The 19074-nt window shown below is 38.6% G+C and overlaps 1 protein-coding gene across 3 annotated transcripts in view; it reads right to left on the minus strand.

Annotated features, from left to right (window-relative positions):
* The window catches only part of igdcc4 (immunoglobulin superfamily DCC subclass member 4), a 54735-nt gene that overhangs the window by 17236 nt on the left and 18425 nt on the right, over positions 1-19074 (minus strand). For all 3 annotated transcript variants that reach the window (XM_023953617.1, XM_023953618.1, XM_023953619.1), the window contains exons 3-4: positions 12772-12913; positions 4448-4581 (exon numbers count right to left, since the gene is read on the minus strand). In XM_023953617.1, coding sequence (XP_023809385.1) covers positions 4448-4581; positions 12772-12913 — 276 coding nt within the window. The remainder of the gene's footprint in view (positions 1-4447; positions 4582-12771; positions 12914-19074) is intronic.

Below are 19074 nucleotides of genomic sequence, written 5' to 3' on the forward strand. Positions count from 1 at the left end.
AAACTTTTTGATAATACTGGCCATTCTAACAGCATCTGCCACCTGGTTCTTGGGTAAAGCAAGTGTAAAGATTTTTTTGCTTTTTTCTTTAACTGATGCTGGATTTACTAAAAGACTGCTCAATGGTCAGCTGGATGGACTGGCTGGATTCTAACTGTTGCTAAATCAAAGGTGGTCCCTGGATGCTTGTGAGACTAACGCCTGCTCAATGGTGTGAAGAGTCTCAAGAAATAGCTTTTCAAAAAAATAAACATTTTTTTCTATCATCTCTAATGAAATGATAGAAGTTTGGATAAAAATTTGCATTGAGTACTGAGAAGTAGATGACTGATTTTTAAGACGAAATACCTCTTCTATTGTTTTGCATAGAGTAACCTCAATGATGACCACCATGACAAATCCAGCTTTAGACATATGTTGCAACAAATAAACAGAGGCAGTTTATGACAAAAAAAGGCATATTTGACAAAATATTGCTTGTAAGATATCTGATAAAATTATGGTAGTTTGAAATTCTCTTAAATAAACCAAACAATCACAAGAATTAATCTAAAAATTTTCACATGATCAAGAAAATCCCAAACAAGACCTTTAAAGAAGTCTTTAAGTATTGAAGATTCTACATCATACTTTTAAGGTCCGTTTAATCCAATATCATTTTATTCTGCAACAAAATATTCGCTAATAATCTAAAAATAAATAATATTTGAGGATTGCAAAATATCTTTCCAATGAACCTTTTGGAGAAGAAAGCTGGATATTTGATAGAACAGTTTATTACTCCTTATGTTCATTTCTTTAAAGGGAAGCAACAAATTATGAATCTGAACAGGAGTAAGACTCATAATTTACAGCATTATGCATACATTTAGAATAATTGAAAAGGCTTTTTGCGGTTGAAAAGTTCAACTAAATTGTGCCACAGACTAATTAAATTTGACATTTAAATCATAAACCTACAGCCAACATTCACATAAATGTCGACCATGATGGGTAAACACAAAGAGAACAATAGTGTCTGGAGTTTCTGAGCCTTTGATAGATTCTGAAGGACAAGCTAGGCAAACATCCATCCATTTTATATAGGATCAAGCATTTAATTGAGAAGCTTTATCTAAAGAAATTATTTCTAGTGAAAAATCTGTACATCGGCCTTTAGTTCACCTCAGGCATTCAGTTCAAGTTCTTCTTAAAGTGATGATGTCATGTTGATGCTTTGCTTGTCTGTTTGGTCATAGGAATAAAGAAAACGTGATTAATGAAGCTCCATAAAAATGTCTTCCTGTCCTGTGTCACCTAGAACCAGCTTCACACCAAAGCGATGTCTGTTGTTGATCAATCAACTGTATGTTTTTCATTTGTATTCATTATCTGTGTTTCTATTAACCTGGTAGCACCATATGAATGAAAACCATCTCCATTCTTAACACTTTTTTTCTGTTTTGTGTGCTCTTTTCCTTAACCTAATACAGATATCGCAAAAGACAGCGAAAATTGCAATAAATGGAATCTTGCAATAAACAATTTTATGACAGCTTGAAGTATTTAAGAACCAAATAAATCAGTTTATGCATTTGAACAATCAGATGGACGCCTTCACGTTGTTGACCAATCGGATGGAGCTCTTTTATGTTAGATGATCGTCTCCTATGTAGACGAGGCTCATTTGGAGAAAACATTTTTGACTGTTTCAGTGAAATGGAAATCATGCTTTTGGTTGTTCTACTATTTGTTCAGGTACCGCAAGTTATATTGTCATCGGAATATTGATCACTTATATCGCATATTGCGAGTTTTTCTCATATCGTGCAGCCCTATCCCCACATGTTCTGGTTTAATGAAGATGCAAAAATTTAGGGTGTTGCTTGATGGTATGGAACATACCAAGTAAACCTATTATAGAACGCAAAAGGTTCAAAACCAACCTTTGAATCAAAAGGCTACACCGCCTTTGATATTTGGTCTAAAAAATAAAATTTTAAAAAGTGTATTTTTAACAAGCTCACCTCCACTACAACTGATCTGTGTATTGAATTTGAACACAGAGCCAAAAACAAGTCTTCAAAACAAAACGGCAAGGATTTTTGGTTATTCAGTTTGGTTGCTTTAAATTGGAGTTAATAAGCTGTGTTTGTATAAAAAGCCAACTAGAGGCGACTTGGTGAACTAGGTCTGGTTTCACTTACTTTCATTTATTAACCATCTCCAATCCAGAAAACTTGGACCGACTTGGTTTCCAAGAGTGGCTGGATTTCAATCTTCCTATTCTAGAAACTGCAAGTGCTTTCTTTATTAAAAGGAAAATCCCTTATATGTTTCACTTATTTGGGCCATTATATTACTATTTCACTAACATTTACAAATGTATTCTTGGAAAAAAAAAAAAAACAACTTTCAAATATGTCTGACTTGGATGTCTGACCTTTAGCAGGCAAAATTTATGGAAGAAAGATGAAACTACATAATGGGCTGCTTTTAAATCCATCAGATTGCTCAGTTATCACCTTGAGCCATACAACATAAAAAATGCATTATAAAAGGGAATTATCATTTTATCCAATAACTGGCCTTGCATTTATGTGCAACTAACACAATTATATTGTGTGGAGCTAGAATGTATTTGCATATTTAAAGTTGTTAAAAACTTAAGGGAACACCAGGGGCCTCATTTATAAAACTTTGCGTAGGATTTGCGTCAGAAGTGGCGTACGGATGAAACATAGGATGTGCGTACGCACAGAAATATTCGGAGTTATAACACCGTGCGCACGCACATCCTACGCATCTTTCTCTTAATAAATCACAACCAATTCTAAATGCTGCGCAGCTTTTGCGGCCTCATGACACGCCCATAGTTGCCCATAAATAGTCTGTGAAACGCCCACAAATGAATATTCATTGATTGCGAAACCATGCCAAACACGGAGAGAAAATCAAAAAAACGTAACTTCACTCAATGTGAAGTAGAAGTTATCGTTGGCGAGGTGGAAAAGAGGAGAATAATGTTGTTTGGAGGGCACAGTGTGGCCTTACTAATGCCAAAAAGGCACGTGAGTGGCAGACGGCGGCAGACGCTGTAAATGCTGTAGCCTCACAACCTCGGACCGTGGCCGAAATAAAAAAGAAAAGGTCGGACATCAAAGTCAAGGCAAAAAAACGTCTAGCGCTGACCCCCCCCCTCACACACACACACACCCGTGTCTGCCACGGGTGTGTGTGTGTGGGGGGGGGGGGGGGGGGGGGCACCGGAGCTGACCCCTCCTGATGAGAGACTGGCGGCAATAATTGGGGAATCCCTTTTAAGTGGAGTGGTGACTGAGGCGCAGGGGGACACCAACGCGCCAGATGCACCGGGTGACACACCCCCAAAAGCCCGCAGAGGAAGTCGGAACCGGCTCATAAGCCACTCGTCCTCGTGTGCCAACAAGTCTCCTTGCTGTCTAAAGATGCGTTCACTCCGAATTCTTCCATTTGCCACATCTTCTAAGAGCGCAAGATCAGCCATTGTGCGTCATTACGCATTGTGATGGGGCATTTTATTTCCCTCCATTTAATTACATCTGACAAGCTGCAGATGTCGGTAATAATCGACGTGGAAATGGGAAATTGATCAGCGCAAATGTAATTTCTTGTTGCTTTCTGAATGGTCGAGACATACGCCATACATTGTTTCATCAAAAATAAAACAAACTAAAGGCATATGCATGAATACCATAATTCTGTAGCTTATGAAGAAATGTTTTACTATGAAAACAACTTTCCCTAGTGGACAATTAATGCATCTCTCTCTATCTATCCATCTGTCTGTCTAATTGCACCTATATCTGCTCCGCCAGACGGACACATTGACGGGAATGTCAGTTTTGTACATTATTTCGTTCTGTTAAATATATTATTTATGAGGATGAATTGCACAACATGCCAATATTGCAGAAAATATTTCACTTTTCTTTTTGCAAATATGTGTTCATTTGAATTTCTGTTGTAATTTTCGTTTGATTTTTTTTTTGTTTGTTTCACTGCTGATCGGTCCAACGGGTGTTCGTGTAGGCTGTTAATTGTAAGACTTGCTTTGTGAAGTCTTCATGTTATTTCTGAGAGGCAGTATTGTCATTTTCACTTTCACGTGTTTCTTCCATCTGCCGACGGCGTCGCCGTTTCTCATTTCACCCGTTTTTGTGCGTACGCCTGGGTCAGAGCTTGCGTGAAGGACCGCACATTTTCCCGTCAAGTTTGCTTTTTATAAATCTCAACTATTGCGTAGAGAGTGGCGTACACCTTCTTTTGTGCGTACGCAACGTTTATAAATGAGGCCCCAGATCTTTATTGACTTGTGATATGTCTCATATAAATCAGAAATATTACAATATTTCTGCAAAAACATATCGATTTGATCATTACGCTCAAAAGTAAAAAAAAAAAAAAAAAGCTGGATCTTGAAGCTCACCTGTAGTGACAGTGAGCCTGGCTTCATCGCTGGTCTCCCTCCCGGCGGAATTGCTGGCGACGCAGCGGTACGAACCCTCATCCTGCTTGGTCACCTCCAGAATCTGGAGCACGCCATTAGGAAGGGAAATGAACCTGTTGAGTCCAACGGCAAAGAAGAGAGAAAAAAAGTTACACGTTTGAAATTCAAACAGCTTCTTTTCCTTACTTTCCACAAAACTCAGCTTGATCTTGTTTTGTGATTTTTTTCTTGCTCGCACCGTTTTTTTTTGTGTTGCTAATATTTAAATGATCTGCTTTAACCCAAAATATCAACAAACAGCAAAACATAATGGTGACGTGAGACAAATAGGTACTTTTAAACTCATATATCTCTACTTAATAAAACAACCAGTATTTTGTTGATTTCACACATAGTGAGTGACTTTTTTGGCAGGGTGGAAAGTAAAAAGGAATTTAAAAGAAAAATGGACTAAATAAATAAAGTTGATACTTTGTAAAAAAAAAAAAAAAAAAAAAAAAAAAGACAATACAAAAAAATGGACATTAAAAAAAAAGAAAGAAAAGGAAGCAATGATGGAAGATCAGCATTGAGAGAACAATTTTATTTCATTTCATTTTAACCATAAATCCAACTTATAGTTGGCAAAAGTATGAAAAATCGAAAAAGTATTCAGCATTTCTTTTTAGAATCTTAGTGTATGAATATTATTAAGAGCAAAAGAAAAAAAAAGTAAAAATTAGCCACTAACTTGGATGTTTTGCAAAAAAATGCTTCTAGTGAACCTCCACTAAAGACTTCTCTAAGAAGGAAATCTGTTTGCAGTTCACACCAAGCTGGAGGAGCCATTAACATTTTGCTCTCCACAATAGGGCTGGAAACAAATTCCAAAGGCAGCAGGACTCCAGCGAAATGCCACCACTAAGGCATTTCAGAAAGGAGAGTATTGGTGAGAGAATGACCGCATCAATGCTTCTGATAATGTAGCCGGTGGCTAAGACACTTGAAAGCTGTTTATTTCTTTATCAACATACTGAAAATTAGCCTTTAAGGTGCATCTTTAGCATCTTGAAATGGTGATTTTCTTTCTTTGAAATGGCTTTTCTGATTAAATTCTTTTTTAAATTCCACTCAAATTCACCAAGCTTGAAAAGACAACAGAGCCAATTACTCTTGTTATTTTTTTCTCCTTTAGAGAGGATTGTTCTGCCCCTTAATATATTTTATTTTAATTAGCTTATACAATTTCTAGAAGCAGTGATAAAATGTCAATGGCTCTGCTTTGGTTCAAATGTGAAAGAAATGCAGAATGAAATTATACCGTTACATCTCTGCTGCCTTATAAGCAATACAATGACTCAACTTTCTCTTAAGAATTATGAGGATTAAACAGAACTTTGAAAATAAAGGAATACACGATTGTAAAAGGGGTTTGAAAAAAAAAAAATCACATTTTCATGCCCACATTTTTTCGATGTTATAAGACAACTTCTGAAAAGATGCTACAATGCTCTTGATCCATTTTTGTATTGAACAGAAATGTGACATTTTCCATGTCACCAGGTGTAAAGATTCTATTTTTGCGGTTGTCCGAACCTTTGGGAGTATGAAACCATTTATTTTAGAAATTACTTTTAATGATAAATAGTCCCCTTTTAGGAAGATGGGCACATATACCAACTTAAAAAACATGAACATGGATTTTTACGTGTTTACATTGCGCCCTGTCCCACACATTTAAACTAACTAAAAAACATAATTTAAACTAATGTTTTTCAAAAAAACGTAAGCAATTAGAAATGGCAGAGAAAACTTTTTGTTCCATAGGCAGAGGAGATTACCGTACTTAAAACTGAAGAAAAACTGGGCAGATAATTTTTGGCATCACTTGATAGATTCTGTTAATGAAGCCAGAAGTGGGTCAGGGATATTGACTGAAGTTTTCTCCATCCGATTCAACGACGTTCTAAAAATGGCCAATTAGGCAGGACAAAGGAAAGGTTTTGTTATCTGAAAGGGTCCACTCGCCTCCCAATTAAAGAAATACACCTTTTGTGATAGAAACATTTTAAGCTCTAAGCTCAATAGGCCCCACCCATTTAGGTCAGACATTCTCCATCCAGTGTATATGCATTTTTGCTAGAAACTGGCCTACAGTGGTCTTTAAGTATGGTGGCCCTGAAGTACAAGTCAAACCAACTAATTGCTTAACATATTAAAGATCAAAACAACAATTAAAAAGCAAATAATAAAAAAAAAAAAAAAACATTTTAGAAATCAAAACAAAATTCCAATAAAATGAAATGAAATAAAAAATTCTAACATTTCGGAAAACAAAAATAATTTACAGAAATCAAATTAAATGTTAAAAAACAAAACACGTGGAGAATGTAAATACTGTAGGACGTCACTGACTTGACGATAACATTTGAGTTTTGACATTTGAGTTTTTTTCAAATGTGTCTTCAGTGTCTGTGTACTAATAAAAGATTAATGATTAGTACAGAGCAAGTCCAGTATCACTTCATGCCAAATAACTTTCAGTCGAAATGATGGACAAACGTCATCATCCAATCAGTGATGTCCCATAGTACCTACCTTTTTCCAGGAATCTAAATGAAATATTACAAAATGAAGCAAGAAAAGAAATAACTTTTTTTTCTATTACATTTAATTTTCATGGTGTGATTTGCACTTCAGTGCCACCGTATAAAAGGAACTGCAATGTTTAATACATCTGTTTGTTTACAGAAAGAGGGCATACGGTCAGGGATCTTCCTTGCATTTGTAGGTAAATATCTACAGCAATGTATTTGAAAATGGGTGGTCATATATTTGTGGATTAAGAGATTAGTTATTTAATGAACTATTTTAAAGGAAGGGTGCATTCTGTCACTGAAAATTAGCCAAGGAAAAAAACAAAAACTACCAATCGTTTGTTCAGAATAATTAAAATAGATTACCCCCTACCTGCTAATTTAACAAAAGCCATGGGCCAAAGAAACAAATGCCCTGTTTTATTCTAAAATTGAGTACTTCAGCAAATCAATACTGAAGAGGAAAAACATTATGGAAACATGGAGCCTTTAGCATAAAAAGTTTACTTTAAAACTTTACTTTGAAATGTTTTGTAGGATGTAAACAAAGAGTTAAGATACAAGAATATGAATATGTGCTTTGAATAATCCCTCTTACAAAGCACTAAATGCCTTGGCCTTGTCAGGCGGGCTCACATCGGGTGAATAAAAAGTATCCATCCCTGTATCTTATAAGAGGCAATCAGCAATTTGCTGTATCCCTGAATGGAGTTGACATAGTTTAAACTTTTGCATCATTAATAATTTATTATGCTTGTTTAAGTCCTACGTGACTGAATAAAAACCCCTTTGAACGGGCAGATAAACTGAGGTTTTATATGATGCTTATGTAATTTAATTTTAGGCCTAAGCATCATTGATTAGAGACCACTGACTCCAAACTCTTGAAAACACAGGAGAATGATTAAAGTTTTTAGATATTTCTGCAGGAATTACTGTATAACATTAAAGTTGAATAGCTAGCAGTGACAGCTGTCAACATGTTTATTTTGTGGCACAGATGAAGGTTTAGACTTAGGTCAGTTTGTTTCTGTCTCAGCGTTCCCCCTACAGGTGCAGAACAGTCTTCCCAACACCTGCACGGGTGTAATTTCACTAATTTAGCCGACAATCACTCATCTCTCCACATCAAACAACCCGCACCACCTCCACTTGAGTCGGTGTGATCCAATGCAGCACAACAGTACACTTTATACAACCTGCAAGCTGATCTGTGCACACCAGTGTCTCTGGGTGGGGGTAAAAAAATGTCCCCCATGCCTAAGACAGCAGATCCCTGTGTGGAGCCGGGCCGCGGTGACGCCCGAGGGAGCTAATTTATCTCTGCAGAGCAGTGTTTTGACGTCCTGTGAGCTGCTGTGAGAATCAGTGACCATCCCGCCACCCACACCCCAGTGAGGATTGTTGAAATAAGAGAGGTGGAAGGGGCCACATACAGAACACAAGCCCCTAGTGAGCAACCCAAAGCCCGAGGTGCATCCTGGGCATCCAGTCAGAAGAACGTCAGGGAATAGAGTGTCAGCATTTTTCATGGTCAAACAAAAGTTTCAACTGACACTTACATTTCAGGGGTTGACATAGCCCAGAAATTTGCACTGGCCCACAGGGCCAGTAGTTTTTGAAAGTTACTGGCCCGACACCGCGCACAGCGAGACCCGCTGCTCCGCAGGTGCTTGCAACTTTAGGGGGGGTCCGGGGGCATGCCCCCCCGGAAAATTTTAATATGGTGCAATTTGGTGCATTCTGGTGACATCTAGCACTTATTTATACACTTTTCAATGACTAAAAATAGAGCATATCAAACTTAAATCTGCTCTAGTCTGTTTCAGATGTTTTGAAGAGAGCGCTGCAGTGTAGTAGGAAACACTAGTTAAGAAGTTTTCATGCTGCTTCTAATCACTGCTATTTCACATTTGTTCCTAATCAATAGTTAAGAAGTTTTATTGACTTTTTTGCCCTAACTGCCTTAAGGTTCTGCTTTTTGTTACTGTTGCAAAGTTACATTTACTTTTTAGTTACTTTAGTTACCTAATTAAATGAAATAATTGAAAAATTAAATACAATTAAATTACTGAGATCATTCAGCTAACTAGAAATACTTACTGCTTACAGTGTTGTAAAGAAAAACAAAATTAAGTAGTTTGACCTTATACTCCATTTGAGTCTGAGATTCAGGTATTTTGAGTTGCCTTTGATTCTTTGACATTCAGCTTAAAGCTTAGTGCATACAGTTTCATCTTCAATGCATTCATTAAATATCTTGCTGTCCATAGTACTAATTCCACCCGTCACTCCATCTAACATATTCCTATCTATTCCTGCCATGTCTTCCACATCTCTGACATGCTTCAGTCTCTCTTCAGTGACGGTGTTGGATTTATGATCATCGCGGTGAAAAACCACCAGGGGGCGCGCTGATATGTGTGTCAGTTTAAATATATCTGCCTAAAATGTAATAATAACCCACTGGCTTGTTCCTTCGTTGTTGCTGTTTAACATTGTTTAGTATTGAATTGTTACATTCAAAAAAGTTTGAAAAAAAAATTGAGTGAGCGCGTGCCGCGTGGTGCTCGGCAGTGACAGCCGCGCGCGCAGGCGGGAGAGGAGGAGAAGAGTGATAAAAGGTTTCCCATAGAAACCCTTAAAGTCTGAACACGGGGCTAGCAGAAAAAGTAAATTATAAAGACGAGGTAAATCTACACGTTTTCGCAAAATATACTTTATTGTAAAAGGTGAAAAATGTATTAATTGTTAGATATTTTAGTGGCCCGAGCGGACAAGTAAAAAATAAAGTCTTGTGGTCCGTACTGCTCGAAAAACAGGACCGGGCCAGCGGACAAATGGCTATGTCGAGCCCTGCATTTGAGATGAGGCTTACATTTTAATCCACCCTAAAACTTTGGTGTACTTTGACATGTAGAATTTAAAGGGCCTATAACATTCAAAATCAACTTTTTGAGCTGTTAGGGTAATTATTATGTTAATTCCTCACTACAAACAACCTCAAAGTGTTATTTTGATCAGTTCACACGATACTGAGTATTCCTCTAACAAACCTGCGCTCTGAGCACCAGCTCCTCCCAACCCACGAAAATGAGTGGGTTCTCACGTAGGCAACATGCTGGCTAACATACACGCCAACTTTCTTAGTGGAGCTGCTCAGCAAAACACTTGCATTTTGATCATGCTTCAAAGAGATGTTATCATAACATAACACAATTTTCTCATCATTTCAATAAATTCGGAAATGTTCATCTGGTGTTGTCTGCATTTGTGTGACCAAAATCTATCACCGTTCTGTCTATGACAGAATAAATGCCGGCCTCTAATAAACGCAGAGCCGGCAGCAACATTTCTGGCATAAAAGCCGAGGCTCCTAAAGGCAGATATACGGTACGCACATCCATCTTTGCAAAAGTTGGGATGTTGATTGTTTTCGCGGGAAAACGCAGTGACATTGCCAAGGCCGCCTCTAGGTTGATGTCATGAAATGGGCGGTACCCACAAGAGTGGAAGGCGGTGCCATCAAGTCATCTTACTTCCATGCGGGAAAAGAACAAATGTTTCATAAATAATTTGTTCTTTAGGGTGCCTAAGGTAATATACTGTATGATCATTTGTAGGGATATATTTTACTCTGAAAGGCTTAAGAAAAGCATGGTATAGGACTTTTGAAAGATTTAATTTTGAAGTCACTGTGTCACAGAATATGTCAAGCAGCTGTCATTAAAAAATAAAAGTATGTCTCATTCCATTCTGTTTTATTCAAACAGTTTCAGAGGACACAACAGTAAACTGCAAGAATTGTTCAACCTCATTGATTACGTCACTTAGATATAAAAACGTATCATTAACGTGTTGTATATAAAAAAAAGGAGACAATCCCATTACCACAGTGCTTCTCAAATAGTGGAGCACGCCCGCGATACCAGGGGGGGCGCCCCGGTAATGGAGGTTTTAGGCACGGGTAATACGGGCAATTGTCCAGGGCAAAAATTTAACGTGGGGGCGGTGGTGACAGCGGCTTAGTGCTTGGAAAAAAATCTGCGCCAGTATTCAGTTCCTATTGCCTGTTCTATCACAGAGTTTATAACAGCCTGAAACCTGTGAATTTCCATCCCCGCAGCGGCTCTCCTGTCTCCTGTCTCCTGTCACACGCAGCTGCGTGTGTGAGAATGAAAGGGGAGGGGCAGGAGGCTCAGGCTGCCAGGTGAAACGGGGCACACGGAGCACTAGATTGCGCAACACCAGGATCATCGCGTGCCTTTAGATGACTCAGCTTATGCTAATAATGTCATTCTTTATGAACTATTGTAGACATTTTGATGACGTGTCTTTATTTTCCATAAATGTATTCTTTGTCTGCCTGTTGTTTAGTTGGTGTTAGTATTTGACAGAAAGACAGCAGGTAATGCAGGAACACACCTGCACTTTATGAGATCAAAAATAAATCCATCATTTAGAAAAAAATAAGCACAATGTTTTTACCTACCGGTATTTCTTCAAACTAAAGGGTGGGTGGGGCGCGAAACATTTTCTTTTTCCTAGGGGGGGCCTGGCAAAGAATAATTGAGAAGCACTGCATTTGCACAACTACCAGCATACTTTCTACAGGAAATGAAGTGTGCTAAGTTTGGCACGCTAGGGTAAAAAAAAGAAGACAGCACCTCAGAAGAAAAAGCAGCGATATGGCTTATAATGATTCAAAGCTTCAAGGCTCCAGTCTAACAAAAACATGCAAATAAAAGGCTAATTGAAACCTTTCAGGATGGCGACAAACAGTCATTATTATTTATTGTTTATTATTGGCGTTGTTTTATACTTTAATGTATTTAGACAAAAATAACAATAAAAATCTTGAAGATAAATTCATTATCCAGAGATATCCATAAATTGAAATAAACTACAGTCTTTGTTGCAATTAGACATTTGAATCAAAAGTACTACACCTTTTCTAACAGGACAAACGTTTGTATAAACATTTTTGACTATCTTTTCTGTTGCAGCCTTGATAATAGTAGCTTGTAAAAACAAAAAAGGTTTACTATACAAAAAAAAAGCTTTAATAGATCTTACCAAAGGAAAAAAAAAAGTCAAGTAAAAAATAAATGAATGGATTGCTTCACAACTATAATAATGGTTGCTTCTAATCCAGATCAAAAGTTCGAGGTCATTGTTGTTGCAGCCTTTTCTGAATTCTCTACACTTTTCATCTGAACCCTTTGAACAGTTATGTCTTCAAAAAGTGCAGTTAATGTACTTTTCTGAACAATTTTAATGGAAAAAAAAATCCAGGACAGGAAGTTGGCTGGAGATTCAGTATCTTCAGAAAAGATTTATCCTAGAATAACGATTTATTAAGCCGCAACAAATTCTGCCTATGTGATGGTTTATATCAGATGTTTCCAGACAAATAGAACATAAAAGGTTATTTTGTTAATGTCAAAAGGACTCTCCACAACTGAAGTAAATTTCTTGAATTGCTCTTCAATAGTTGGCATAATGCCAAAGGTTTGCTTTTATCATCTTTGTGAAAACCTGAGCGGATATTTGTTCAAACGGCTGCCACAATATCTTGAATGAAAAATATTATTTTATCCTCTGTGATGATTTAATCACTTCCTAAGCAGATGTTCAAAATACATTTTGTTAAACAGATTACTCATCTGACAACTTCTTCACCACAGTGGATTACAGGGACCCTGAGAGATCTCATAATGATGTTACCTTATCACATCAGTGATGGCAACTTTGTCCTTCTCCCATGTAATGACGGGTGATGGTATCCCCTCTATATGACACTCAAACCGAGCAGATCCACTGGCAGACACTGTTTGGGGTGTTGGTTCCTTGTGGAATCTGGACAGACCTGAAGGTTAAGAGGGGACTGAGATCAACTGGGGGTTCTTCAACTTAGAGAAAATAAGATGCAAACAGATCAACATGGCACCGTTAAATCACTGCTTATAATAACAGCAAAAAAATACAAATGAAAAAAAAAAAAATCACAAAAAATACCTTATTTTTTTGGTTCATTTAATAGAATCTAAAAATGTTACTTCTTGTTTTTTTTATTTTAACTTTGTTTGCCAAATTGCCAAATTTTTGAAACAATTCTATTTAGATTCACCTTTTAATAATTAAAATAAAATTTAAAAAATAATTATATATAGTTTTTTACGACGGAGTATTAGGGCCACCAAAAAAAAAAAAAATTAGAGCCACCAAAAGAAAAAAAAGTAAAATTACGAGATTTTATCTCGTAAATTTAGGAGATAAAAACTCGTAATTTTACGACTTTTTATCTCATAAATTTACGACTTAAAATCTCATAAATTTACGAAAAAAAGTCGTAGATTAAGGAAAAAACACCGAAGTTGTCCGTTTATCGGAACCTAGCTTGAAGATGAAGTATGTGGAGCCTTTTGTGAAGCTTCATTTCCGGATTATTATCGGTGTAAAACAAAGAGATTCTGAACCTTTTGGCGACTCAAAATCAGATTAGTTTCCGTGTAGCAGTCTTTCCGGGGTTCAGTGTCAGTAAAGCGGAGTTTAATATGTAAAATAAGGAGCTCAGAGACACTTTTGGGTGTAGACAATCGCTGCAGCCTTTATTCTCCTTTTCATTCACATATCCTGAAGTTCATTTGTCTCATTACGTCATGAAGCTGTCATCCCAACACCAATGCGGAAGTAAACAGTCTTACAAACGCCCCCTCCTGCAGATGAAATGTCCCGTTTCAGCATAAAACAATAAAGAGGAATCAAAATAGTGTTTTATATTGGCTTTGGAACGTTGAAAATGCCAAAAAAAAGTGCTCCTCCTTTTGTGTGACGGAAGCGTCACACAGACGTAGAGTCTTGTCTTTGGTGGAGGAAGAAAGGATTCAAGCGAACAGCTGCAGGGACACCGACGACGGCTTCATCGGGCTGCAGAGATCCTGCAAACCAACCATCAATAAATAAAACTTTAATGAATCGGAAATCAAACAAATGACCTTCCAGACATTTGGAACGTTATCAATAAACATTCAGCTCACCTGTTCAACAAAGTTTAGTCGGTCTTCTCTGCGGCTGCACTTCACCTGCTGCTCTGCATGCTCACTTCCACTGTAATCTCCTAAAATTACGAGTTTTTATCTCCTAAATTTACGAGTTTTTATCTCCTAAATTTACGAGATAAAATCTCGTAATTTTACTCTTTTTTTTTTTTTTTGGTGGCTCTATTTTTTTTTTTTTTTTTTTTTTTTTTTGTGGCCCTAATACTCCGTCGTAGTTTTTAAATGTCTGTTTACAAAAAAAAATATATATTTAAGTTGGTGTTGTAAAGTTCCAAAAAAAAAACCCGAAATAAGTAATAAAACTTTTGTTTCTTGGACAATATTTAAATATTGTCCAAGAAACAAAAGTGGAGCATCTATTTCTAATAGTATAAAACTTTTCCGTTAGAAGCAAACTAAGAGCCTGGCTTTTTTGCCAGGAAAAATTAATACAAGAGCATGCCTTTAAGTAAGATGTAAGTTTTTTTTAATGATTTGATATCATACTGGAAGTGAAGATTGAGTTGATTTCTTTAAATTGTTAAATGTACCTTGATGCTTCAGCTAGCCCAAATGTATAGCTTTCATCCACATTCCCAATCTTTACAGCAATTAACCTCATATTTTAAGGGACACATTCTTTCTGTGTGTATTTTTGAGCACCAGACGGCACCAGGGAGCAGAGTCCAAGGGCCTCTGACCTCTGACCCCAACAGGCTGTTGGTATAAAGAACAAAGCAGGCCGAGCGACCAGCCATTTTGCCTGCAGGGCCTGACTGAGACGCATATCAGGGTCATGAAGGGGTAGCACAAAAAAAAGAATGTACAAGCAGCTAAAACCAAAATAAAGAAACAAAGGTCCCAAAAGATAAACTCTGGCGAGGTGTAGTTATGAAACAGGGCTAGAAAGTTAGCAACCATAACTATGAAGCACTGAACCTAAAGCAAAAAAGTGTGACGTCTAAACTAATATCCACATTGGTTTTTTCAAAACTTATTTTTTCTAAATATTACTCAAAAAATTTAAGTTAGTCAAATGCTAGACTTTACTAAAAGAGCCGGAGGAGGGACTATTTAAGGCAAATTCTTCTGCCTTTTATTACTTATTTGCAGCAGCATTTCTTCATTTAAATTTTGGCACACTTTATGTTATAGGCTGCTGATTAAGCACTTTTCTGCAATGAGTAAAAGTGACAGGGATTTTCATTAAAAAGTTCCCCATCTGAGTAAAATAACTGAACACTACAATCTATTTAATAACATTTAAATGATCATACTGCAATCGATTGAGACCTGTATGGTAAGAAAGAGCCAGAGTGGAGACTAAAAACAGCAGGATAAGGAACAAGGCTTTACTCTTTAGCTAAGCAGAACTACTGAGACAGTAAGGCCGAAAACATTTCCTGTCGAAAACTTCCTATTTTGTTCTGGACATTAAACCAATGAAGCCGCAAATGTTCCTTATCCCACAATACCGTCAACGATTTCCTCCTTCAAAGAGGATTTTAAAAGCGCCAAGTTTCTTCCAGCTTGTTTCACTCACACTGTTTATGACTGCAACAAACTGGCCATCTGTTTTTTTTTTTTTTTTTTTTTTAGCTGCACTGAGGGAAAAGTTTCTGAGAAAACACAGTCTGGGAAATATGTGTGAAATTTGCAGCGGGAAGAATTTGAATCATTTTAGAAACAGAGGCGTTAATGATTAGCCATTGCCTCCACACGAGGGATGTCCCCAATCTCTGAGCCTCACACGTGTACCTCTCCTGGGCCGCCGGCTTCACTGAGCGGCGAGCAGAGCTGCTTTTACATCAGTGCTCAGTTTGCGCCTTGATGCCCGCATGGAGAACACTTATGTTTGCATTACTGGATCACAGTGTGTCTGCGAGTGTGTGCACGGGGGGTGAATGACATCTGAAATGAGCGGGTGAGCAGGGGCCTCATTTATAAAACTTTGCGTAGGATTTGCGTCAGAAGTGGCGTACGGATGAAACATAGGACGTGCGTACGCACAGAAATATTCGGATTTATTAAACCGTGCGCACGCACATCCTACGCATCTTTCCCTTAATAAATCACAACCGATTCTAAATGCAGCGCAGCTTTTGCGGCTACATGACACGCCCATAGTTGCCCATAAATAGTCCGTGAAACGCCCACAAATTAATATTTATGGCTTGCTAAATCATGGCAAACACAGAGGGGAAATCAAAAAAACGTAACTTCACTCAATGTGAAGTAGAAGTTATCGTTGGCGAGGTGGAAAAGAGGAGAAAAGTGTTGTTTGGAGGGCACAGTGTGGGCATTACTAATGCCGAAAAGGCACGTGAGCGGCAAACGGTGGCAGACGCCGTAAATGCTGCAGCCTCACTGCTCACAACCTCGGACCGTGGCCGAAATAAAAAAGAAATGAAATAAATGATCGGACATCAAAGTCGAGGCAAAAAAACGTCTAGCGCTGCATCGGCAGAGTGTGTCCGCCACGGGGGGGGGGGCCGGAGCTGACCCCTCTTGATGAGAAACTGGCCGCTATTATTGGGGAATCCCTATTAAGTCCCCCTTATCGGCGTCCTCCTCCGCCTCAGTCACCTGACTGAGACGGAGGGGACGCCGACGCGCCAGGGTCAGGGTGACACACAGGTAAGAGAAATAATTCAAATGAATGCAGTCGAGTCACATGTATGCAGGCTACACAATTACAGATCATTAATATAGAAAATTTTTATTTTAGTTGCTGGGTGTTCCAGCGGGGCCAGTGGTTACGATGCTGCAGCTGAGCAGCCGTCTGGACCCAGCGTCACCACGGCACGCGGCTCTCAACCCTCCAGCAGTGGACGCGTCCTCACCGATGCAGTCCTTGAAATGCAGAGGGAAGTCAGTAGTTCAATCAGAGAGGTGGCCAAGGAGTTGGGCGAAATCAAGACTGACTGAAATAAACTGCACGATGAGGGAATTCTTAAATAAATAATATTTTCCACACCTTTTGTTGTTCTTTACAAGCGACGCATCACTTCCAAGCGCTGGCGCACAGCAGCAGCGTTTGGCTCAAATGCGTGGGGATGGGGTTCAGGGTCGGGGCCAACACAGCAATCGGCGCCAGGGGGTAGAGGCACGTTTTTAAGCTGTGCCACATTGTGTAGCACAGCACATGCCGGCACGATTTGGCACACACTGTCACTTTCACGTGTTTCTTCCATCTGCCGACGGTGTCGCCGTTTCTCATTTCACCCGTTTTTGTGCGTATGCCTGGGTCAGAGCTTGCGTGGAGGACCGCACATTTTCCCGTCAAGTTTGCTTTTTATAAATCTCAACTATTGCGTAGAGAGTGGCGTACGCCTTCTTTTGTGCGTACGCAACGTTTATAAATGAGGCCCCAGGACCCAATGTAAATGAAGGAGGGAGGGCATGGCAGTTCAGAGGACATGTCTTGATCAGGCTGTGATGGGACAATGGCGGGTGGCCGGGCGTCCATCTCTGCACTGTCAAGGCATTTTCAAACTGGTGTTATCCCAGAGCTTTGTGAAGGTCAGCAGGTTTGTGATCAAATTCCAGGGCAGATCCATCTGGAAAAATGCAGATCTCCCTCTAACATGATGAAAAGTTGGCACTGCCCTGGTAAACCAGGGAGAGCTAAAGGGTGACATACCATGACAGACAAATCAAATGTATCCAGTTGTTTCCTAGCAACAGACTTTTTTATGCAAGAAAATGTTTTAGGCAGCTTCATTTGCATTAACCTAACAATTATCCCCATTAATGTAATTTTGAAAACGTCTTTATATTGTCTTTTTTGCTTCTTCCCTCCCTCTTTCTCTCCTGCCCTTGACTTTACCCCAGCTCTTTCCTTGGTCTTTGTGCGTCCCTCTGTCTGCGCCCCACTCTTTGGCCCCACAGCTATCAGATTGCAGAGTTTTTTCCCCTCCCCTTGTGCAAGCAGATAATTCCGCCAGTGACCTCTTTGCTACCCAGCTCTAAAACTGAGTAACATTGTGAAAGCTCATCAAGCATGCCCCCCAACCCTCAACAGATACTCTTAATGGCTATTGGTGAACACGTGCAGCTCCATTAGTTCTGACACACATGCAGAGATGCCCTTCAACGCCAAAAGGAAAAAAGGAAACAAAAGGAAACAATTTACAGCCGTTCTGCAAAACCGTTCCCTGAGCATGTTAGTGTTGTGTAAGATGCTTGATTCACTTGTTTTATTGACATACTGACATTCCCCTCGGCTACCTAGTAATGACAAAGGTTAATCTAAACCAGTTTAACGGCTGCTTTTTCACCATCATTACAAAGCTGAATTGAGAAGACTGGTCAGTTGAAGGACTTTTATTAGCCGTTTGCCTTATACCCTACATCTAGTTACATGTGGCTGTGAAACGGGAGCAGGTGATGCTTCAGATGTGCTACATGTGTGTCACACCTGGAAACTCAAGGCAGAAAACAAAGATGTTGGGGTTGACTCTCATCTCACATCCATCTCAGAATATTTTAGTTTTCTCATCAAAGTCAAAACCTACATTTGCTTAATCACAAAATGTTGGAATCTTTTCCTTTCAAAATCACAAGAGTCTCCTAAATTCATCCGACAGCCTCTATCCCCTGTAGTTTGTTTCTATTGTCCCTGGAACAAAAAAATTCCTCGTAAATAGGCATGTGACGACTAAAAAAAGAAAGGCTGTCAACACAGGATACTGTCACCATCATTCACAAAGATAATGACTTTATAAAGACAACCACACAGGACCACGGAAAAAAAATACCTTATTTTTTTAATTTTGTCACTTTTTTGCCATGAGAAACATTTTATTAAAGTACATAATAAACATAGTTACCTTTTTTTAAGTGAAAAAGTGATAGAGCGCAGTCTTAAGTTCAGACCAGTTTAGTTTTTTTTTTTTTTGAAAATGCTCAAAAATGGCTGGATTAAAAAAAAATCTATCTTCCAAGACATCATCTTAAAATGTACATATAAGATCCACTCTCTGGTCTT

The sequence above is a fragment of the Oryzias latipes genome, chromosome 3 (genome assembly GCF_002234675.1).
Source record: "Oryzias latipes chromosome 3, ASM223467v1".
NCBI lineage: Eukaryota > Metazoa > Chordata > Actinopteri > Beloniformes > Adrianichthyidae > Oryzias > Oryzias latipes.